This window comes from Convolutriloba macropyga, chromosome 6 (assembly GCF_964194025.1).
Source record: "Convolutriloba macropyga chromosome 6, txConMacr16.3, whole genome shotgun sequence".
Classification (NCBI taxonomy): domain Eukaryota; kingdom Metazoa; phylum Xenacoelomorpha; order Acoela; family Convolutidae; genus Convolutriloba; species Convolutriloba macropyga.
This window is the reverse complement of record NC_134473.1, coordinates 42,205,608-42,231,627: the sequence shown is the minus strand read 5'-3', so window position 1 is coordinate 42,231,627 and position 26,020 is coordinate 42,205,608. Positions and strand designations below refer to the sequence as shown.

At 35.5% G+C, this 26,020-nt stretch overlaps 1 protein-coding gene across 1 annotated transcript in view; it reads left to right on the top strand.

Annotated features, from left to right (window-relative positions):
* The window catches only part of LOC142341325 (aromatic-L-amino-acid decarboxylase-like), a 101,394-nt gene that overhangs the window by 39,418 nt on the left and 35,956 nt on the right, over positions 1 to 26,020 (top strand). Inside the window, exon 5 of the mRNA XM_075392249.1 lies at positions 23,491 to 23,613. Within this exon, the coding sequence (XP_075248364.1) occupies positions 23,491 to 23,613 (123 nt within the window). The remainder of the gene's footprint in view (positions 1 to 23,490; positions 23,614 to 26,020) is intronic.

The following is a 26,020-nucleotide window of genomic DNA, read 5'->3' as shown; positions in this document are numbered from 1 at the left end:
CTGCAGAACGGTTACTGCGTGGTCCCTTGATGACTTTCCAGTAGTCATCAAACTTAAGGGCAGTATCACAGTTGTAACTTTTGTTCATCATAAGAAGTTCATTTCAAACCAAAAGAAACTTGATTGGCAACAAATTGCGGTAAATGAGGGTGTAATTGTAGTCACTATGGGTAAAACTTTTCTGATTCAAGGCCCACTTGAACGCTAGATTTTGAATTTTTTCTAGTTTTCTGCAATTTGTCCATTTCGAGAACCATACATTTGAAGAGTACAGGAGAATTGATAAAATGTGACTTTTGTATAAACTTACATTTACTCTCGTATTTGTAGAAAAGGAAACGTTTCTTTTCATGGGAAAAAACTTTTTGTACCTTCGATAGCCGCTGATTAACATGACTTTCCCAGTTATACTTGTTAGTAATATTTATGCAAAGATCATTCACAGAAGATTTGCATGTATTTACTGTATCATCTGCATACAATTGAACACTACACTGATCGAACTGCTTCACATCAAAACAAATAGATTCAAACTTTGCCATGTTGAGTTCCAACCTGATTTTTCCGACCATTTGATAGTTTTGTTTACATCATTTTGTAGCGAAAATAAATTTTTTTGACTTTAAATAATTTTTGTTTCATCGGCAAAAAGATATGTGATGTTCTCTATTAGAGATGGAAGGTCGTTAATGTACACAGCGAACGTAAATACCAGAAACACTGAACCCTGTAGACCACCATTCGTAATAGTTAACTCTGACGAATCCGAATCTTTAACAAATACGCACAGCGTTTTATTTGATAAAAAATCTGCAAAAAAACTGGAGAAATTGGTTATCAAATCGAAAATGCATCAGTTTAACAAAATTGCATTGTAATTTATTGTATTGAACGCTTTGAAATATTGAGATAAATCCTTAATGCGGACTCTTTAGCATTCAAACAACGAAAACATTTTCCACAGTACTCGAGCTTTTGAGTGATTGTAGAATGCTTGGCCCTAATATTATGCTGCCGCTTGTCCAAAATTTTTCAATAAACGATACCTAAATTTTATATACCAAAACTTCTCGCATATAAGGGAAAGCGCGCACAACATTGACACTGGTCTGTAATTTTTTATATCAATTCTCGACTCCTTTTTATGCAGAGGTTTAATTATTGCTTTCTTCCAGCACTTTCGAAATTCTTGCTCATCTATAATTTTGTCTAAATATATCAGTAACAGCTGGGAAAATGGCAGCTGAAAAAGGTTTTCAATAAAATTGGCTGCAATTTTTCGTACGACTCAGGACACGAATGAAAAGTCAGGATCCTTGACTTTACTTTTTTTTAGCGAAATACATATCTTCTGGACAAATTGTGCGGTCTGCTGAAGCAAGGGGCACTGAAGGAGGGCTCGTGTCTTCTCTGAAAACCGATGCGGAATGTTGATTGAAAACATTGGCAATTTTAAATGATCCAGACATTTTGTTTCCAGCAAAGTTCATCTTAGTGGGCAGATCAGGAATACGATGAAAGCTCTTAATATTTTGAAACTTCTGTCAAAGTTAAACCTCCACAGGAATTCAGATATACTGTTTTATTTTGTTCAAGATATATATCCAGTGACTGATAGTACCGAACCTCTCGGTGGCCCAGCCAGTGCTCCTTGACTCTAGACCAATTTTACTGAAACAAAAACTCTTACTACATCTGTATTCTTGAGGTTATATTTTTTTCGCAACAAGTAAATTAAAATTATAACCGTACCGTTAAATATACCTGAAACAAAAAATATTTCAAATCATTCAAACAAAATAAAACAATAAACATCAACAATTTTCTTAAAGAATCACATTATAAAATTTTCTTTCGATTGTTTTGTTCCTAAAAATAAAAATAACATTCAAAAACTCCTACGTTACTATTCAAAGGAATTTTTTCATGATGTGAGAGCAGGAAATCGTTCAACGTTTTCTTAAAAACGTTTCCATTTTTTGCCAACCGAAGCCAATGTGGTAACTTATTCCATTTTTGTACGCATTGACGAATAATCGAATTCATTCCAAAGCTGGTTTTGGCATTTTGTCTAATTTTGAATTAATTTGTTCAATTATTTTGATGAAGACTCAGATACCCGTTGAAAATTTTCTGTCCTAGCGATATCATAATGAAATTTGATTAGCGACATTTTTGCAATTATTTGATCAGCTGGTAGGGTCTTTGTCTGGATTAGCAGATCTCTCGCTTTGTCATACTTTTTGCGTAGAAAGCACACCTTTATACCCCAGTTAATCTGTCGGTTAGGGCGTTTTAGGTTTTTTGCAGATAAATTTTGAAAAAAAGATGGCCAAAAATGATAAGTGTGAAGGCACAAGTGATTTTAAGAGAAGAATGCGCGCGTTCAGGGTGAAATTAATGTCTTAAGGTAAATTGATCTCATAGAATGAGCCATCCTTTTCAAGGTTTTATTCAGCTGCTCCTCGAAACTAAGATTCCTGTCAATTTGAATACCAAGATATCTGCAATTTTTTGTGTCGTGAGAACTTCGTTTTTGTAAAAAATAGATATGAAATCAGAATTATCGCGCGAGAAGAAGATTAATTTGGTTTTGTTTGTATTCAAAGTTAGTTTGTTCATCTCTACATATTCTTCTGTTTTTTGGAAAATTTTCGTGACTTTTCCATGTAAGCTACGTTTCTCTCCACAACAGACAATACTTGTGTCATCTGCGAATTGAATTAGCTTTTCCGTTGTGCTTATATTAGATGAGAAATCGTTCACATATAAAAAAAAAATGAGTGGTCCTAAAACAGTTCCTTGTGGCACACCGTGATTCAAAAATTCACAATCAAAGAATACGCAGTTAAGCTTTACCTTTTGTCTGCGGTTGGCAAGAAATGAAAACAGTAATTCTTTCGCTTCCTGGGAAAAACCATACATTTCAATTTTTTTTTAAGAAAAATGTTATGCGAAATGGAATTAAACGCTTTTGCAAGGCCTATAAAAATAGCAACAGTTTCTTTGCTTTGATCTAAATTAGCCAAAACTGTTTCAACCAATTCTGGAACTGCATCTGTTGCAGACTTTTTTTTCTGAAATCCGAATTGCTCTTTGTTTATAATTTTATTCTTATCAATGAACTCCATCAACTGAGTCAGGAGGCGCTCAAAAATTTTTGCAAAACTCGGAGTTACAGAAATTGGTCGATAATTTGTGCTATCTAATTTATCACCTTTTTTTAAAATCGGTGTTACATAGGCTAGTTTCATTTTAGTTGGGAAAATTTTCTCCTTAATGCACTCATTTAAAGCGAACTGTAGATGTACGCCTATAGCTATTTTGCAAGACTTTATGAGACGAATTGAGATTTCACCAGGTCCTGCTGCTTTGTTATCGTCCAGCGGGTCAATGACTGAACAAAGTTCTTTTCTAGTTACAGTTCTGAATGTGAACTCAGGTATATTAAGTGTATCAGGGTATTTACAAGCAGTATGCGAACCTTTGAAAACACCTAGATTAGACAATTGACAATATTTTTTGGTTCCCTTGAAATTTCACCACTCTCTAATCTGATTTCATCAACCTTGACAATTCTTTCACTCGGACTGGTCTTTTGTTTAATGAATTTCCATGCTTGTTGCAAGTTTTTGGAAGAAATTGATGCAAAAATTTTTGTGCGCCTCCCTTAGTCTCCTATTAACTAAGTTTCTTAAGCGCTTAAATTCTCTGTACGTCTTGCTGTCAGGAATTTTTTCCATTTATTGAACAAAGAATGATTTTGGGCAATCAAATGTTTCAATTATTTTGTTAACCAGGGCTTAGAATTCTTATAAGTTTCTCCCCCTTTTTGAACACTCTGAATTGGTCTCACTTTTCTCAAAAATATTGATGAACGAATCAAACATATCGTTGCCATTATCACATTGGTACATTCTAAACCATTAGGCGAGGGCACGATCTCTGTTAAATTTAGAGCGTGAGAGTCTAAAATTTCTCATCGTTATTATGTTGTCTTTCTCAGATTTCAATGAGAGGTTTGATTCGAAGATAACAAGAAAATGCTCGGAGTTAAAAGGGGTTGTTGTGACATTGTAGGCAATTATCTGATCTTTCGAAACGAAACAGTGATCAATAAGTGTAAATGTTTTATCAGTACCTCTGGTTGCATCCCTTAGGTTAACTTTTTCTAATCCTGACTTCGACGCTGAAATGTATAGTTTACTTTTTTCTGTCTTGTTCAGATAATTAAAGTTCTAGTCTCCCAGCAAAATAACGCTATCTGTAAAGCTATATGCCCCCGATAATTCGATACTTAACTGATCAAGAAAAAACTCACCAAGACGTTTGTTTGGGCAGTAAGAAACGTTAACAAGTAATTTTTCAGTCAGAGGGTCAGTTATTTCAACCCAAATGGATTCAAAAAAACTCTCATCAAACGTTTCAAGGCTTGATTTAATAACGGCGGTAATTTTTTTTGGGACAAAAATACCTACTCCTCCGCCCTTTAAAGCCCCTGTTATGTCATGATCGACATTTCCCTAAGAAAGTATGCGATGCTGTTAATATTCATTTCCTAATATTTATAATTTTTACAATCTTAGAGATTAGCCCTCACTCTTGTATGACTTATCCAACCATCGAGAAATTTAAATCAATTGCAGCCCCAATCTACCATCGCCCTACCCTCTGCACAAAATTTTCATACATTCTCATGCACTTATACATCAATTTACATTCCATGCATGAGTTGCACCCTCACTCCTACTTCTAATAAATTTTATTAAGGAAATCCGAATCGGTTAAAGATGATCCCAGGTCGAGGTGGCCAGACCGAAGTGACCCCTGATCAGACGAGTTTCGAGCGCACACATGTTCCCGGTGCGCTCAAATTACATGGTCTGGAAAAGGCTTCGAGCGCACTTTTGTCTGGACAATGGTCTGGAACTTGCCTGATCAGAGGCCACTTTGTTCTGGGACGGTCTGATCAAAGGTCACTTTGGTCTGGGACGGTCTGATCAGAGGCAGTTTCAAGCGCACACTAGTCTGATCAGAGGCCGATTCGAGCGCACAGTAGTCTGACCAGAGACCAATTCGAGCGAATTTTTTTTCAATTCTTTTTTTGTTTTCTTACTGACTTTGGTTGTCTCTGGTAAGAGACAACAATAAAACAGCATTCTGATCGGAACTTCATCTGAAAATCTGATGGGTTTGATCAGAACCAAGGGGTCCAGCTGATAACAAATGCCGGCCCCCTCAAGTAAAGATTTTGAATCAAAGTAGATCAAGACGTTTTTATGCAGAGCTGTCTAAGTTCATTTTTTCAGTTAAAAGCATAAAAAAATGGCATACTCAGTAATTTTTGTGATCATTTTTTTTCGATTTACTTTCATTAACAATACTTTCAGGATTGTTTTTTTTGTTAGTTGAATATAAGATTGATAAAATGATAGATGAAATGAATATATTATAACGATATTGAGAGATTTGTTCATGTTCAAAATCATTCTCTGATCAGAGGTGATTTCGAGCGCACTTTAGTCTGGGACAATATTTCGAGCGCACTTTAGTCTGGACAATGGTCTGGAACTCGTCTGGACAATGGTCTGGAACTTGTCTGATCAGGGGTCACTTCGGTCTGGAACTCGTCTGGTCAGAGGCGGCTTCGAGCGCACTTCGAGCTCACAATGATCTTCGAGCGCATACTCGTCTGATCAGAGGTCACTTCGGTCTGGGACGGTCTGATCAGAGGTCCCACTTGTCTGGGACGGTCTGATCAGAGGTGATTTCGAGCGCGACCTCAACCTGGGATACACGCATAATACACGCCTAAACAGATAATTAATTTGAAAGATTCTTGCAATGATGGTTATCTTGCCAGAAAGCAGTACTCTTGTCAGGTTGTTGAAAGGGTCTCACAAGAAACTGTCTTAAGAAGGTAATGGTTATCCTGTAAAAAAAATCTGCAGAAGCTTTACATGATAACCGTCAGATTTAGGGGACGTTATATCAACACAGATGTAGAGACATTTATATTTATCCACTGATCCTACGTGTAGAAAAGATTTTTGCCTCCGCATAGTTAGACTTCATCAATTTCCTCTTGGTTGTATGATCCTTTTGTTTCACCTACTTTTCATAATATAAGTGCTCCCGTTTGTCACCTATATAACCGTACTTTGATTCACTGAGCGCTGAGTCTGTTAAATATCAACTTTGCTTCCAATGTCTTTTTGACATTTTTTTTCCAAAAAGTGCTTAGCTCATTGGAATCTTGCAAAGAGACTGTTATTTTATAAGAATGTGGATACAGAGAACGATTAGCTCGGAAGAGATTGCAAAAGACAGTTATCTTGTAGAATTTTAAAAAATTTTGATGGATCCATCAGAATTTTGATGGATCCTGTTATGGTTATGAATACTTTTGCAAAATTTGTGTAAGATTCCTGTCAATTAAATCCCTCTTTTCACTATCTACTACTCTTTTGCTGTTGAGTGGTTAGTTGTGTGGTTGAATGGTTTCACGGAGGTGATCACTGATCAGGCCGAAATTTGAACTTTGTCCAAAATTTTGTGCGATCATGGCACAGATTAATTCTAGATCACTGTCCACACATTTTTGAGCTCAAAATAAATTCTGAAGCGACTGTGGTGCGCTCGAAATCACTACTGATCAGACTTGTGTGCGCTCGAAGTTGCCTTTGATCAGAATCATTTGCGCTCAAAACTATCTGATTAAAGAATGGTTCTGGTTATTAACAAATCTATTAAATTCGCTATAATAATACTCAATTTCATAAAAATTGGTATTTGCTGTAATATTTTAAACTAAGGAAAACCCAATTCTAAAAGTTTTGGACCCTAATAAGTTCCACGTCTGGTTAGAATGACTAAAATTTTCTTCACTAACAGCCAATTCTCCGCCTTCTGATGTATTACGCCATTCTGAGAGGAGTGGTTGACATTCCTCAGAAAACTTTGCACGATTACATACATAAGAATAAGGATAAAATCCTCTTTGATTGAGTAAGTGTGCGTATGATTCGGAAAACGAGGGAAACATTGCTTTTATGATATCGAAATGTGTGTCAAGCAAAATTTCCGCAAGTTTTTCCAGCGAACTGTTAATCATTTTGTACGAAACCATGAATCTTAAATACTCATAATTTTTTTGTGTTCTTCCTTCTTGAGTTGTAATAGTATCATTGAAAACTCCAAATGTCATTGATATGTATTTCTCAGCGGTTGACGGAATCACGTTTATTGTTGTCGTAGACTCACGGTCGTTCAAAGCCAAACAAATATGATGTAAGTCATATTTTTGCTTGTTATGACCAACCACAAGCGTAAAAATGACATATCGTCTCGCTCGGTTACACGTTTCATGTGCCCAGCCCAAGAATTGGCCACTGAAATGACAATGGTCTAAATCTATGCTCTCTTCGGGGTCAAGCTTGCTGTCAAATGTTTCTTCGCATATCCAACAAGGTTTAGTGCTTTTTTGTCCAATTTTCTACAATTTCCGTTGTAGAAAGGGAACTGTTTTTTGCATTCATGTCCCTTGCTAACGAATGTAGCATTCAAACAAGGTTACCCATACGATCTTCTGAGCTGTCCACTTGATTAAAATAGGTTACAATCAAGTGATGATCATTAACTGCCAAGGCAAATCCACATGGATCGTGCTTTCCAACCACGCGAGTAGATGATCGGTCAGTTGCTGCATCACATCTAGCAACGCGTAGGAGAAAAGGCTCAAAGTCGAAATATATAACCAGAGATACAAACCAGGTGGTTAAAAAATTTGAGAACTTGTATTCATTTTGATCTGGTGCTGGCATTTGAATAATTGCAGGGGCATATAGATAATAATTTTCAGTATGAATATTACAGCTTTCCAGTTTATCACGACGAAGCTAGAAACAATTACGACAAAAGGGATAACCAAATCTGAATTTCAAGTCTCTAACTTTACAAACGACTTTCGCAAGATCAGTAATTAGAACATAGTGATAGATCTCGGCATCATAAGGAAGTAAAAGATCCATAACAAAATCTGATTCAAAAGAGGATACTCGTAGAGGATGAAGTTGTCCTTTTTCGTAAACAAAGAAGCTGATTGTCACATCATTGAGGTTTTCAAAGGCTTTCAATTGCTCAAATCCCATTGCATTTCGATTTTGCCCACAGGTTGGTGAATGTTCTCTTGTTGATATGTTGCTGGTGATGTTTTGTCAATATGATAGTTCCTGTCATCTCTATCAAGAGTAAGCGAAAACAATAATAGAAACAATTGGCATCGTTGTGGTTTCGAATTTTTCGGGACAATTTGCAAGCTTATGGAGTGAGGCAAGATAGGATGAGCCGCTAATTGGTCGGTAGTGGGCAAATTTGATGTCGAGGTCGATTATTTCAACCCAACCACTTCCAGATGAAGCAGACGTAGACAAGACAGCCATCATTTTCTCCACCATGCTCCAGTACAGCTCTTCTGTGAGACCCTCTACGTAAATGGGCTTCATGAGAGAGTTGACATAAATTTCATTGCGCTCCTCCATTTTGATTGAGTTTTCATCTTTATGCAGCTTCAATAATAGTACTTTTAACGCAAATTGTACTTTCTTTGGTCCTTGGCTCAGACGTTGCTTGATTAGCGTTGCAATTGCAGATTTTTGATTGAGCCTGAAGCTTTCAAGATCTCTGTCAGCTGTATTTTTGACAATTGCGTAAGTTTGTAACACGCCGTTGAAGGCGGTCTCCGCTTTAGCGTCTTTTAATTGGTATTCAGGTCCAAATACATGCAGCGAGTGAAGGGAGTTCATATGCTGTTGACACAGGTGCGCATCATTGACTCAAATGAAGGACGATCGGCAGCAGTTAGTAAACTTAGAATTGCAAGTTTGCATATGCTGTTCCAGTTCAGACAATTTCCGGTAATTGAACACACATAGGAAGCAGTTGCCCACAGGAAGGTCAGTTTCGTCTAGATGAAAATCATATTGATGTCTCGAACGGTTCTTACTAGTGCTAAACGTAGCGGAAAAATTACACGAATAGACCATTTCTAAAAGTTTTGTCGAATTTCAAATTCTAGCAGAACTTTGATAACAAGTGAATAACTCGAAAATGACTAAGGTCAATAAAACTGAAGCAAGAATGTAATTTCGGAGCACAAAATTCAAAAATTCAAAATGCTGCAATCTGATTGATCGTTTTTGGCGGATACCTTTATTTCGAAATTTTTTTAGTTATGAGTAGAAAAAGATGTGTTTTCTCAACTCTCCCTTGCAACGGTCTGTCAAAACATACCACCATAAGGAACCCTACCAAGTATTGCTGGTCATCATTTGTTTCTGGAAAAACATGATAATTTTCAAAATTGTAATAAAATGCCCTATTTTATGCGCTCTCAAATACGGATTGTTAGAGTTGCCCTATGTTGTTAAGTGTGATGAGCAGAAATGCTCCCAGTGCCGAAAAACATAGATCCCATATAAAAAACGAGCTCAAAATAGACCGAAAAGGTTAGTTTTTCCGTCAATCAAGTCATTAATTAACAATTACATGACATAAACATGTGTGTCTTTCTGAGGCCGTTTTTTTGTGACAGCTGTTATTAGAGAAAATTGTAATGAGGAGCCAATAAGACCAAAAATGTAAACGAAACCGATCTAAAATCCTTCCTTAGTGTACTTCATATGCTAACTAATGCCGGATGTAAATTCGATTTTAATTGCCAGATATTTTGAAAATCAGTAAAGGAGACGTTTTCTGATGATGATGCTTATGAGCAAAAATGTCAGGCATCAAGCGGCGTTCACAAAACTGTTTGAACATTCGAATTTATTCATTAATTAGTAATTATGTTATATAACCCTTAATTAGTCGTTAATTAGAGGCTAATTGTCTCCATAAAGGTTGAGTAAGTTTTGACGAGTGTGATGAGATGTTTTATACTATAGAGTATGCTAAGGCTTACTGAACAATCAGTTTCATCCCAAGTATTTTTTGGAACCCTCTTTTTGGGGTCAAAGTTCAGAGTTCATGTATGAAAATTTTTTTTAACAATTTTTTTGTTTTTAAAAAAACTTGCTCTTTTTCTTTCAATTGATCCACAAGTAACAATTTGGAGGTAATTCTATTGTAAGCTGAAGAGCGCATCTACCGAGTTAAGTGTCAATAATTGAAGTCTGAAAAGCATATTTTCGAAAATTTTCTTTGATTGCATTCATTTTTTTGAACACTTCTTCAACTTATGAATCGAATTTGTAATTCTCTCCATGCTACAGCGGTGGCATGGAGTTAGCACGTCATTAGCGTCAACACACTAGCCTACTCTAGCAAATGGCTAAATCTCCTAAGTTTTATGTTTATTAAATAATATTAACAAGGAATTTGTAGACTGAGAAGAGTTTTTCTGGATATAATAATGAAAAATCCGACCACGTCATAGTAGTTTCATTATTTGAGTGTTTGCTAGGATACGAATCTGTATGTTTACGTCCTAATGAAAATCCCTTCTGACCATGCTCGAACTCGATCAGTAGAGAAATTTTATTTTCTTCGGCTCAGCAGATTTAAAACGACAAAAACAGATATCAAACTCAAATTCAGTTTTCAGAAATTTGAAATTATACTTTAATAACACTAATTAAAGTTAAATTAAAGTTAATTAAATTGTATATGGAAAAGTTTTGTGGTGATTCATCAAGTTTTTTCAAGTTAATTAATCAAATAAGCCCATTAAAGAACACTCAAGTAGCCGTTTCATTGGTGCATTGCAAATCTTTGGCGTGTCTGTGACACCAAACAAAACGTGTTGTTTCTGGTGTTTGAAATTGTGTAGCTGAAAGTAACGCTGTCTGTATCAAATTGGTTGTCAATGAACAGAACCGTAGAATTCTTCTTGTGAATTCCCGCAAAGAGAGATGGACTAGATGTCGGTGTCAAACTGGGACTCGGATCAACTGCTGGTGTTACTTGCAAGCTGGCTAAATCCAATTTCGATTGATTTTCTGGGGAGCAAGGTGATGACTTTATGCCTCGCATCATGTCAGCTAAGTTTTACCGCAAATTGTTCTCTCTGCGGATACCTTCATTTCAAAATTTTGTTAGTTAGGAGAAAAAAAGATCTCTACGGTGTATTGCTGGTCATCGTTTGTTTCAAAAAACGTCTTTTGAGAAGCTGGAATAACATGATAATTTTCAAAATTGAAATAAAATGCGCTATTTTTTGCGCTTTCGAAAACGAGCTGGTAGAGTTGCCCTACGTTGTTAATTGTGCTGATCAAAAATGCTCCCAGTGCCCAAAAACATAGAGCCCATATAAAAAATTGCTCAAAATTAAACAGAGAAAAAAATAGTTTTTCTGTCAATCAAGTCATTAATTAACAATTGAACAATTACATTACAATTACATGACATAAACTTGTGTTTTTTTTTCTGAGGCCTTTTTTTGATGACATCTGTAATGAAAGAAATCTGTACTGAGGACCCAATAAGACCAAAATTAAAAGAAAAACGATCTAAATTCCTTCCTTACGGTACTTCACACGCTGACTAATGCCGGATGAAAATTCGACATTAATTGCCAGGTGTTTTGAAAATTGGTGAAGGAGCCGTTTTCTGATGATGATGCTTATGAGCAAAAATGTCAGGCATCAAACGGTGACTACAAAACCGTTTGAAAACTTGAAACAGTTTGACGAGTTTGATGAATTGTTCTGAACTTTAGAGTATGCTAAGGCTTACTGAACAATCAGCTTCATCCCAAGTATTTTTTGGAACCCTCCTTTCGGGGTTAAAGGTCACAGGTCATGCGTCCATTTTTTTAAAAGTTTTTTTGTTCTTTAAAAAAACGTGCTCTTTTTCCTTCATTTGATCCACAAGTAGCAAATGGGAGCTGATTCGATTCTAAGCTGAAGAGCGCATCTACTGAGTTAAGTGTCAAAAATTGACGTTTGAAATGCATTTTTTCGAAAGTTTTCTTTGATTGTACTCATTTTTTGAACATTGCTTAAACTTATGAATTCAGTTTGGAATTCTTTCCATGCTACAGCTGTGGCATGGAAATATCATGTCATTACGTCAATGCCGCGTACTCCAGCAAATGGCTAAATCTCCTAAGTTTTAATTTTAATAAATAATATTAACAAAGAATTTGTAGACTGAGAAGAGTTTTTCTGGATATAATATTGAAAAATCCGACCACGTCATAGTAGTTTCATTACTTGAGCGTTTGCTAGGATACGAATTTGTATGTTTACATCCTAATGAAAATCCCTTCTGACAATGCTCGAACTTGATCAGTAGAGAAATTTTATTTTCTTCGGCTCAGCAGATCTAAAACGACAAAAACAGATATCAAACTCAAATTCAGCTTTCAGAAATTTGAAATTATACTTTAATAACACTAATTAAAGTTAAATTAAAGTTAATTAAATTGTATATGGAAAAGTTTTGTGGTGATTCATCAAGTTTTTTCAAGTTAATTAATCAAATAAGCCCATTAAAGAACTCTCAAGTAGCCGTTTCATTGGTGCATTGCAAATCTTTGGCGTGTCTGTGACACCAAACAAAACGTGTTGTTTCTGGTGTTTGAAATTGTGTAGCTGAAAGTAATGCTGTCTGTATTAAATTGGTTGTCAAGGAACAGGCCATAGAATTATTCCTGTGAATTCCCGCAAAGAGAGGTGGACTAGATGTCGGTGTCAAACTGGGACTCGGATCAACTGCTAGTGGTAGTGGCAAGCAGGCTGAATTGAATTGAGATTGATTTTCTGGGGAGCACGGTGATAACTTTATGCCCCAAATTTCAGCTATGTTTTCGCAAGTTTGATAAGCCCGTAGCTGGCTTACAAACAGAGGCACACACTCGCAATCTTAACGAAACAAAATTCGTTTAACGTCGTCAGGTAATAACTTCATGTCAAGATGTTAAAGTGTCGCCAAAGCTTTTGGAGGTAAATGTCCCCCTGAGATAAAAGCACTGCATTCTGATGGTTCTGTCTTCTCCGATAAAGAAGCAAATGCGTTTAATTAAACGCTTACGTATCAAACAGTGCTGGTAAGTTTGCCAATCATCACCTTGTCTCTTCTGTTGAATCAGCACAATAAAGTTTTCGAGCACTGTCTGATAAGCCAATGTTCGCTAAAAAGAAATTACAGATTAATCAAGTATTTGAACGGACATAACTTTTCGTACAAACTTTGAGAAAAAAATAACACCAATTTGATAGAAGACGGTTTTGGAAAAATATTGTTTGAATTTTTGTACAGTAACGAACTCTTGAAAGAAAGCAAAGTGAACTGAACGCAAGGTTTAAAGGAAATGAATAACTATTATTAAATTTTTATTGTACAACGTGCAATTCAACAATTTATGTCTGTCGTCAAATTTGGCTGTATTTTTGGTAGATTATAAGCATTTTTTTATGTTCTAAATTTTGTTATTATACATGGGTTGATACAGTCTATAGTGTGTAGTTACAAAACTCAATTATTATCTTGAACGTATCTTATTATTAGCATTTCATTGTAAACTGTTACATGTTTATTTTCACCAGAATTTTCCTACTGCTGTAATGTAGGTTCACATGTGCTTCTAATTATATCAAAATACACACACCTAGGGTCACATCTGTTCCAGGCTATAAACTTATGGTCCGCATATATTTCCAGTAAACAGGAAACAGTGGACACTGCACTCCTCAATGACGTCAAATACACAACTAGGGTCACATCTGTTTTATGTATTTACGGTACATATAAATTTTCTATAATATTTTGCAGTTGGATCACATCTGTTTCCAATTCTAAACAAACGAAATCTTATCTAAGGTCACAGCTCAAGTTAATTATGCAATATTTGAACAACAGACAGACTCAAGTGCGCCATAGGCGTACTTGAGCCTGTATTTACACAAACCATTTGGATTTAATTAGGCAGTTTGTTGGCACTAGTTTAATCCCAACTTGCCACCGCCCTTGAATTGCATTTTGACACATTATAACATTTGAAAGTAATAAAACAAGTTGCACACCATGCCTTTCAGGTTCACAAAGGACACAGACTTTGCAGATTGTTAATTCGATATTTCCAAAACTGATAAGCGCTTAATCACGGCAAAACCTATGAAAGGACAGGACATATATATTTCTGAAATTGTTCAAAAAAGCAACAGACGATTACGAGTTTGAACAAAAAAGTTTCGTTCTCTCGATGAGTTTGAAAAATTGGTCAGCTCAACTAGCAAAATACAGAACTCAGTGACGGATCAGCAGTCAACAACAAAAGCACCACTAGCAAAGAAACCAAAAATTCAAAAAGAAGTTGTCAACAACGATTGTTGAAGCGATGTTTGAGCCTTCTCCAAATTATTTTAAACAATTTCAGAAACAATTCACATTTCTCATTGTGCAAGAGAAACGTAGCTTTTCTATTGGAAATTTTTATGCCGAGTTTGCCTATTTTGTTTCCGAATTTGCAATTTGATAAATAGCCATTACCACGTTTTGATTGATACAACTACTTTTGAAAACGACACATTGAAACGATATCAGAGCTTTCCTGTGCCTTGAATTTTTACAGCTTTCAAATTCTTGTTTTGGACTGCACGAAATTTGGAGACTAATGGAGATGTGTTTTCAAAGCTTAAATTAGCAATCGAATTCAACAGTTTTGGCAGAAAAAACCGATTTACAGTCAGTGCGCAAACGACTGCCCGCATTTGCTAACAACAACACTTTATCGAAAAGCAGCTCTACAAAACAAACAAATGTCAATCCCAAACCCAGTGCCAAGATGCCGGTAGTTGCCCAAAAGACTATCTAAAATGCCAGGTCTCCATCAAAAGACATTCAAAATGATTTTGTTGATAGTGAAACTTTACAAGTAGTTCAAAGAATTTTTTATGATCCTCATTCTGGTGATTTATGTCAATATAAGGATATTTTTTGAGTGGAAACAAAGAATTGATTATTGATTCTGACTTTTTGAGTGTTGACTTGGTGTATGAAGAGAAAGTAAATTTTTGAAAGAAAAACTGCAAGTTAGTAAGGTTAGAACATCATATGAAAAGCAAAACGACTCAAATCGTTTTCGATAAAATTTAAAATCTTTTGAGCATTAAAAACAAAAAGAGCAATATAAATGCAAAAAACACAATGTTTAGAGTTTGCACTTTGAATTGGTTGATTCTCCATGAGCTGATAGATGTTGTGATTGTTGCCAATAGAAAAGATTCTTTGATATAGGCGTTGTACGATGAAATGGGCTGACCAAGGGGATTAGCAAACAAAAGTTGATGTTTTTTTTGCATAACAATAACCAGTGACTACCAATATTTTCAGCAGTTGTTGCATTAACAATGAGTAAGCCTTCTCTGTTCATTTTTTCCGGAAGGTTGTTAGTCACAAACACGCCATGGAATTTATATTTAAGAGCTTTGCAGCCTTGTATTAAATGTTTAATATCATCTTCGTCCATCATTAATTGGTCAGAATGTAATCCTTTGATAATCTTCTTGCACTATCATCAAAAAATGTGCTCTTTTTTCGCCAATAGTGAGAAGGCCGCAGAAAATTTCAATTCAATAGAAATTGAAGAACTTGTAAGCTCAGGATGAAAAAAATCGTGGGCTGCTTGTGGGCTGCTGGTAAATCAAAAACCATTGTGAAATGGTTCGGGTAATCTGTCAAACTTATTCCATGACCATTGCCGATGTCAGCTAAACCCGATTTTGTATTAGGGTTAAAACGTTTGTCCTCACTTGTTGATATCTGATGGACTGCCGCTTGTAAACTGTTTTGGTAAATATAAATCTTCTCAGGGGCGGAAACGAAATAGATTTCGTCTGCTGTTACCAAGAAATGCTTCGTTAGTGTTCAGACAAATTGCTAGTCTACGAATCTGTTCTCTGGCAAAAATATTTTCTTATTTCCAACTTTGGCGACCCGTTGACGCCAGAAATGTTTTTGTTTGAATCTCCAGGTAGGGATACGAAGCTGGACTTGTTAATAAAGTTTTCACTATAGCCGATACAACATCATCGTTCAATGTCATCTTGCGCACATACAAGTTAGATTCGACAATTTTTAATTTGTAGTGTTTGACTGCATCGTCCGAAATTTTAACAAAATTATCTATTGACCGTCTAAATGCAATGCGAAGTGTCACACCACTTAGCAAATACCTGTCACAAGTGGAAAATTGACTGCAACTTTACAGTAGAATGTGCACTCAGCTGATTGTGTCACTAAAGCTTTGCTTCCGTTCACTTCTACAGTTGACAGCGCTCCTGGATTTTCCTCGTAGGAGTAGCCCTGAGATGCCAACCAGGTGTTTTTTGCGTCTTTGTTTTGTGGAAATTCTGTTTCAATAAAACTTTTATGAGCATTGTCTCCGTTAATGTTTGAAATTTTTAGTCCATTCGCAGACACTGTACAGTCAGAGAAGAGTGAATGTAACACATCCTTGCATAAATAGGGAGCATCTGTCTTCGTATCTGTTTTCTATTAATCAGTTTTCTGAAATTTTCTGTTAGTCGATAAAATTATTTTGGTCACCGGCGACTTCAAATTCTAACCTGGATCCTCTTGGATTGTAGACTGTGCCCAAGTTTTGACAAAAAGTACCATCAAAGTTACTAAGAGAGAAGGTTTTCGAATAATTTCAAAGAATTATAAGTCGCTTCTGATGGTAACAAATTACCAATCACCGTTCACTCTGGCAAAAACATCTGACCGACTTCTTTTAGGAGCTCTGTGCGTTGAAAAGGTTTCTTTGTGTTTGTTGGTTGCTTTCTGTGGCTTGACTCGTATGGAATTCTTCCGACGTGAAGTATTTCGTTGAGATCCCCCTGTCTGTTTTTTGAAAGTTTTGAGATTGTATTTTTAAACGCTGTTTAGGAGATCTTTTATTTCCAACTACATCCAAAATCTCTGGAACATTCTGTTTCAAGAGCCCTTTACCGATACGCTTTGCTGTAGTCAAAATGAAACGACTTGCTAAAGGCAGCGCGACACGTCCAATGCCTGCAGCTAGAGCTCCGAAACCTCTTCTTTTTTTGGCGATAATGTCCAGAAAAGTGAGGCAAAGACGTTGCTTGATAAGCATAATAAGGGGGAATTTTTTTTGCATCAAAGTGTTAGAATAACTTTTTCAGTTCGCGAAAAGGGGAACTAATTGTCCTGTTTCAGTTTTCATTTTAGTTGAAATCGATTGATTTGTTTTGGTTAGGAGATTCTTGTAGTCCAAATTTGTATAAACCATCCGATGAGTTGGTTCCAGCTCACAAAAACGACAGTTTTTTAGACAATGTTTTGAATCAATGATTCGCAAAAAAGGAGCCCGAGTGTCGCCGACGTATTGATATCCAATTATGTTGGTGTAGATGCAAATTAGATGTTTTCCAGCACAAAGGTCAGCTGGGAACTCCCCATAATAAGCTTTTGTATCATCACTTTTCATAAATCTGCTTGCTTTGGGAATCATTTTGTACCCAATATGTATTCCATTGCTGTCAGGAATACCCTTAAATCCAATAATGCTCGGAATTTCCTCGCCGGGAAATGTAATTCCTTCATATTTGATAAATAAAATTTCATATTTTCCAGAGCTCTTCAACTCTCTGAATGGAAAATGGGGCAGTCTAATTGTGCGCTTAATTATAGCAAGAAGTTGTACCACTGTATCAAAGCTTCCTGGCATAAAACTATATTGTTGTCCATTATAAGGTCTAGAAATAAAATTGGCCCCGATGACATCTTTTGGGAATCTTTATAGTCTTTTAAGTTGTACACAATTAGATTTCCGTTTACTATGTATTCTTTTTTTGTTGGGAATATGATTTCACTTAGCGCCACTCTCCAATCGCCTGCAAGTTGTATTTCGTCATTAAAAAAGTTTCGAAATGATGCAAATGTGACTGAATCAAATATTTCCATTGAAGCGGATGAAACAACGTGAATTGTAAACTCGTCTTCAAACTAGCTGTTGGACATTATCAACGATTGGGAGCCTGACAATTTGTAATTCGGACTGATAAAATTTTTCTTGAATTGATTTTTTGTCTGCGTTGACAAAGGAGTATGTTGGTGTTCTTAACGTCTGTATTCCGTTATTTCAAAGACTTCGTCTGTGAACGGTTACTTGTAACTTTTTCTGAATGCTTTATATTTTTTAACTACTCTCACAAAGTCTCCAATGTAAAAATTGGGCTTCTGAGTTGAGCTTGTTTATGCTGCCAATTAGGCTAGTTGTGTATTGATTGTAGTTGAGAATTGATTGTTTTCATAAATTGGTCTAATTTGTCAATGTAGCTATAGATCCACTTTTCTTCAAGATACCGATGAATTATCTTCTTGAGAGATCTAATGTTCCTCTCGGCGAAAGCTGACTTTCTATCGCTAAAAGCACTATATAAATGAATTCACGTTTGACCCACAGTTGTTTGAATGCTCCAAGGTATTCTGTACCATCGTCAATCCATACGTTTTTGGGCTGTTGGTTTTTGATCATATTTGTGAAAGCTTCAGCTGCTTCTGTCGCATACTTTGTTTTTGATGGTTCCACTCGTAAATATGACAAACAATCAACCGCTATTAGAAAATACTTTATATTGCGATTATACTCTGCCAGTTTATCAACTTGTGCCAAATCAAGACACCAAATTTTGTTAATATCTTTTACAAAAACTTAAAGCCTTGGAAAATTTATTGGATTTGAACGGTACTTTGTGAAAGACGGCTTTGTCTCCAAATAGGACAGGACTTTACCTATAGAGAGCTTGCTTTGAGTCTGCAGTCGCTTCATGCTTCCATACGAAGATGGTCCTTTTAAAAAAAAATGATCCAATTTTTTTTTACTTCAGGATAAGAAAGACAACATCTTCTGACTGATCTCTACTTTGTCTGTCGTTTGGTCCATTTCTTCTTTATATCTTTTGTGGGTCGCTTTTCAGCCATTGGGTCGTTCTCTACTAGAAAAGAGCTCTTGTCGACTGGGTTGTTCTCTACTTGGAACAAAACTCTCGTTCACTTTCAGACGAGGCTTCCAAGATTTTTACAGTAAGATGAGGTGAGATTAAAAAGCAATTAAAAATGTTTAGTATTTTGCAATGTCGATTTTTTAATTGGTTGCTGTCGACTGTACAGAAATGTCAAAGTTTTAATGCCCAGTGTTTCTTTATTAACGTGAATAACGTCGTTCGACTCTATGGTTACTGTTCCAGATTGGTTAATCAAGTTAAGTATAATTTTTCATCTTTTGATTTGATTTTCGTTTACAAATTCTAGCTCTAGCAATATGGAGTCGAAGTCTTCGCTTTTTTGTTTCTTCACTACCGGTTCAATCTCGCTGTCATCGCTCATGGGTTATGTTTTTTCCTCTTCTGCTGTTTCAATCACTTTATTTAAAGTCTCAACTGGTTCATGTGCTTTCACTGGTTTTTCCATTGAGTTTGACCGGTTTCTCTGCAAAAGAGACAGCTGTGCAGATTTCTGTTTATAGAGGGGGATTGTCCAAAACTTTTTTTTTAATTGGTTGACGTGAAGCAAACATTCGTTTCGGATTTAAAATGAATTCTTCGGTGTGGATTACAATTTTGTCAAATAACGATAAAACACGAAACCAACAATTTTGACCAACCCGGTTTCTCTAGCAAAAAAGTTGTCTCTTTTATTCCAAACTTGTTTGTCTAGACAAAAGTTTTTTGAATGATTTTTCATAACCTTCTAAAAATTTTTTTCTTAATGGAACATTACCATCGACAATGTTGAGCAAGCATTCGCAAAGGAGTTTAATGAAATTGTTTGGAGCTCTCTCGATCTTCTGTTTTAGTTTTGTATCCCATTTGTCCGGCAGCCAACCCAGCATACAAATTTCTTTCTCTCTCATCGTTAAGACTTGTGATAACAACTTTAGCTGATGACAGATAAAAATTGATGGTCCTGGAGGAACAATAATTGAACAGTAGTGCAAAACGTCTAATGGTTCGGGATCCAAATCAAGTAATAATGACCAAACGGTTCTTTGGTTTCTAGCTCATAGCTTTCTTTTAAAAATTGTTCATTATTCAGGTGTCGACCAATAAAACTAATCTGTTGTGTGTCACGTGGTGAGTTAAACAAAATACTATGTTTTATATTTAGATCAATTGTTCTGGACCATCTGCCTTGCTGGAACAAATTGTGTTTAACATAAATTACACTGATTTTTCTATGTCACCCTGCAATTGTCTATTTTGAAAATTATTTGTCATTAAAAATTTCTTCACATGAATCATCGAAACCAAGAAGGCAGTTCTCTAACTAAAACTTTAGAGTTTTTTAAAATGTTTTTTCAGTTTCTTCTCTAACGATTGGATTTTTGGTTGATCATGCTAATAAAAACAATATATTGTTTGAAATTCTGGGAAAACTGTGCCAACTGAAAATATTTTAAAAAAGAGCTTAATTTTCCCGCATCAAGAAGGCCCGCAAACAGCCATGAACAACCGCTCAGAGGAGGAAATAATTTTATTCATAACTTTGGATTTGGAAGAGCGTATCCAATTGTGCAAGAAAAAAGTGAAATCCAAAATCTGGATTCTCCACAGTCAAGACTGAAAAAAATCAACCTGGCGAGAGACACAGTTATAAGAAAAATTATTATAAGTGGTCGGCGTCAAGATTCATGTCAGTTATGCCTCCGCCGAATATAGTTGATCTTCTGTTTGACTCATTTTGAAATAAAAATATTTAAAAAATGAATTGCTTTTCAAGAACGTTACATAAATTTTCAACAATAAAAAATGCTTAAGAAACATACCCAGAGTCTTTGTCTCCTTGTTTGTAAGTGATTGTATAGTTTGCATTTATCGAATCTTGCTTGTCTATAAAAACAATTGACTTTACATTGCTCTCTGTAATCAGCTGCTTGATGTCATCGGGAAGAGTCTCATCGTCCAGAGACATCAGAACTGGTACTTCACGATTGGGCGTAGGTTAAGGGGTTTGTTTCAATCTTTTCATTTTCTCTTGTAAAGACATGGTACAATTTAAAGTACTCCAGTGGAGAAAGTTACTTCTTGAAAGCTTCTATTTCAGCACCAGCACACACAACCTGCTGTTTTCTCAAAACTGTTTGGCCTCTTATGTCAATTCTTTCTTCCCTGATAAGAGTAACCGTCAAATGATTTCCAGGCGTTATGCAACTGTAAACTGTCAAATTTGGAGACAACTTCATTGGAAGTGTAGACGGAGCTGGTTTCTCTAACCGACAATTCATTCGTTAGCCACTGGTAAAAAAAGTGTTGCTTTCTTATTTGAACAATTTTTGCTTCTTTGTCGTTTTAGACAACTCAATTCATGTAATTTACAAACTGGTGTCTCCCGATATAATTTCAAGTGTTCAATTTTCCGGCAAAAGTTTCCAAGTTGATAACGTTCCTCTGTAACAGCTGCAGTAAAGTTTCCGTCTTTTCTAATCCTTTTGCGTAAAATTCAGAAAAAGGAAATTGAAGAACTATAATTTGAAAAATCTGTTGCAAATATTGATAAGGGAACTCTCCTGTGTCCCTTGAGAGACCATGAAGGAATTTATTTATCTTTGCTCACTCGAAGAAAGTATATTAAATGAGTTTGGAGGTAAAAACGAAATAATATCGTTGTAATTTTCGGTAGATACTGCAAGTTCTTTTTTTATAAATCCAGATTTTTTATACTTCGAAAGCCTTCAAAATCAAGAATAATCGCTCCGGATTTCAACATTCCAGCAGACTGAATTAACTATTTTAGAAGGATTTTACGTATAAACAAAAAGCAATTCTAGTCACATGACCAAGGTGCTCATTTGTCACTGTACAAGGTGAAACGTTAGAATAGCCTGGACTCTTTTCACTATATTCATATACAAAACCGAAAGCGTCGTGAAGTATCGCATGCAGTCTCAAAAGTTGGAAGGACTTAAAGTATTTGTCGTGGGCTGAATTGTCGATGCCAATCAATCCACCATAAGGTTGCAGTTTCAAAGCTATATCTAAATCAATCTCAGGATCCAAATGAAGACAAGTAGCTAAAAAGTATAAAAATCGTTTACCATATTGTGAATATTCTTTTTTGATTTTCTCTTAAGTTTGGTGAATACTCTTCAAATCAACTGTAGAAATCACAGCCATATGATTTTATAAACGCTCACTGAAAAAAGCCAACCTTTTCTTCTAGCCAACTCTAGCAAACCTTTTCCACCCAGTCAACCTACAAGTATCCAGAAGAAAGCTAGTTTACACTTATCACCCATGCACCGCCGTAGTCAGTTGTTTTACATGTAGCATCGCCAAGGATAACCCCTATTATCACACGTATTAAATCGAAGGATAACCCCCCACCCCTATCTTAGTACCCTATTATCTTACTACTGTTTCTTAATGAGAAAAAATTTTACTTACTATACCATTAGTGCAAATTGATGGCTCAATTGATGAACCTAGACAGTTTTTCATAAGAAACGTCTTGATCTATTGTTAATCAAAATTAACTCTAAATGGGTACCAGAATTTGATAATAGCTGGATCCGTTGTTTCTTATCAGAGCTATCAGACTCTAGAAGAGCCCCTAATCAAAATATTTCTTTATTGTTACCTCTCAGCATAAGCAACATCTCTCATTAAAAACAAAAACTGAAAGAACGAAGCGGTTTCTGATCAGACTCAATTTAAATCGAATTCTTCTCTAATCAAATAATTATGTACCCTAATTATGTACCCACCCCTATCTTAGTACCCTATTATCTTACTACTAATTCTTAATGAGAAAAAATTTTACTTACTATACCATTAGTGCAAATTGATGGCTCAATTGATGAACCTAGACAGTTTTTCATAAGAAACGTCTTGATCTATTGTTAATCAAAATTAACTCTAAATGGGTACCAGAATTTGATAATAGCTGGATCCGTTGTTTCTTATCAGAGCTATCAGACTCTAGAAGAGCCCCTAAAAAAAATATTTCTTTATTGTTACCTCTCAGCATAAGCAACATCTCTCATTAAAAACAAAAACTGAAAGAACGAAGCGGTTTCTGATCAGACTCAATTTAAATCGAATTCTTCTCTAATCAAATAATTATGCGCTTGATACCACCTCTGATCAGACTAACCCAGACGGAAGTGACTTCCGATCAGACCAAAATCAGTCTTTTGTCCGAAATTTTCTGCGCTCGAATAAATTTCTAGAACCCGTAATATTGGCCTGGAAACACACCGTGTGCGTTCGACTTCAGACTGATCACAGGTTACTTCTGTCTGGCACTTCGACCTGGGTAGTGTCCTTCAGCTTCGTGATTTGGTAAGCTGGTTCAGAGACTATATTGCACACAGATTGTCAAACTTGAGCGCTGACCGTTAAGATATGCAACAATATTCGGAAAAAGAACAACCAAACGCTTTGAGCAATAAGCAATCATTTAGTGTGGTGAGGGTTGCTGTGAAAATAATTTTACAGCAATGATCCTCTTGTTTGTGTTGTACAGGTTATAGACGAGCACAAGGCTCACGTGTGTGGCTGTCGCACCTTGGCAGATGCTGAGATTCTCTCACGACTGGTCGCCTACTGCTCTGATCAAGTAAATTTGTTCTCAAAGCCACTTCGCAGAGTATTCGCATTCTTTGATTTGTTTTCTTGTTGACTCGTCTCAATATTATGATATTAACTATTGCTATATATTAGACACTACAGTTCCAAGTCACGGGTTGAAGTTTTTTTGATTTCATACAAGGACCATATATGATTCCATACTGTCCATACTTGGATTCTTAGTACAATCCTAGTATGAAATCAAAGAAATCATATATGATCCTTGTACGATTACCAAGAATTTCTTCCTTGATTATATCTTTTCATTTTTATCGATAAGGCATCACTTATGTGATTATTTGGCATTACTTTGCGATCCACTAAAAGACCATGACGTGCAATAATTTTCGCAAAATTGGGTTCTGAAGAAAAGAACAAGTCTAATTAAATGACTAAAATTTTCGGATTATCTGAAGCCAGTTTATATCCATTAAAGCTCAATCTTTAGAAAAATGCAAACCAAAAATTTTTCACCTAACTTTTTAATCATCTTTTAAGTATTTCTTGTATTTAATCCAAAGTTTTTGTTTTTGCGCACCCATATAGTCAATTGTGGACTGCGCATACGAAATATTAAAATTAATTGTCATCTGACTACATTATATATGCATTATATTATTGGCATCAGTCAATGTTTTGTGTACCATATATGATCTTGAACGATTTCCAAGAATTTTTTTCAATTTCCATCGGAAATGATAATTTTACAGTTTTTTTCGGCTTTCAAATTTTATGTATGATTATTGTATGAGATATGATATCAGATATGATCTTTGTATGACTACTAGTAAACCATACAAATCATATATGTATGATCGGTGAATCTTGTGGTTGTTGACATCAGTTGGCGCGGATTTCGAGTGTTATTTTTATCTGCAATGAGTGAATGATATCTGCAATGAGGACGCAATACTAGAACACATTTATTTTGCAAACGCGAAAAATGATTTAAAAAAATTGTCGAACGCCTCGTTATCTCTCTTACAATTTTCCTCGAAAAATTTTGGCGTCCATATTTTTCCCTTCTCAATCATCTAACTTCTATTGTAATAAAAGAGAACGATATATGCTCTCAAATATAATTTAAAAAAGGGGCCTTCTTGATTGATAGTAGGATCAAGAAACGAGGCATATAAGAGGAATAAAAACTACAGATGTCCATTTTTCACAGAAATTTATAAAAATCCATTTAACGTTATTTAGTATCTGATGCATACAAACAAAGATAACTAACATGACGAAGGCATATCCAGGAAAGGAATTGAACAATTCTATGAAGAAATGTTGAAGATTTGTTGGCAAAATTTCAGTATGGACAAGCAATAACTTGTCTTTTACGTGCACTATAATTAGATGAACGGAAAATGGTTGTTAGATGTCCAAAAAGCCAAACGTTCCAGTTTACTTTGAAATTTTGAGAAATCACAAAAAGTTGCATTTTAGAGACCTTATTTTTCAAGATAATGGCCACAACAAAGATCGCCAGCAATTTCTTTCAAGAAAAGGGAAGTACTGGAATGGCTGAAAATTCGTCCGGATCCTAATTCAAGTGAAAATTTTTCAGCCATTTTAAAGAGGAGATTACGAAAACATAATGCTTTTTAGTAAAATATTCAGAAAAATTTCCAGAGCTTTGGAACATAATTGTCGTAGATGTCACTAGCGACTTGTATGAAAACTATATAAAAACCGCCTACAAAATATTATAAAGATCAAGTCTTAATGTAATAACTCCTTACCAGTGAAATGATTGGAACTCACAGTGTTTTATTTCACGTTAGTGAAGTTTTTTAAATTCTTTAGATGTACGTATGTACGTAGCTTTTTTGCAACTTAGTGTGCATGAAACTGGCAAATTCGACTCCACAAGGATGCTCTTGGACCATTCCGGTTCGTTTTGAAGCGCATTTTTAGTTTCTCTCATTTTCTTTGTTTTTTTTTCGCGTGCCTGCCAACTTTCACATAAAAACGTGCCACCTATTTACTCCTACATTACAAAACATTACAAATGGGGGGCGTAAGCAGCTCTGGATTTGATCAAAATATTGAATCCAAAATTTTAGCTCGCTAAATTAAAAGTTTCTACCTGTACCAAAATGAACATGCTTTGAAACTTTCAGGTGTTACTTTCCACGGAAAAATTAAAGTTTCAAAAAAAAAAATTGTTGCGACTTACAGACCAATTAAAATGATAAAGTATAAGTGAGTAATGCACTCTTAGAATGTATAAAGAAACAAAAGTGGAAAAGTGAATGAATTGACTCGACAATTTAGTACGAGAGTAGTCGCTTGCTGAGGCAGAGGAAGTCTTTATTACAGTTATAAAACATTCAGTCTTAACAAGAACTACTCAATTTCAAATTTTTTATAAACTCAAACTCTTCTTACTGTGTATATAACTTCTTTCACCTGTGGTTGTACATAAA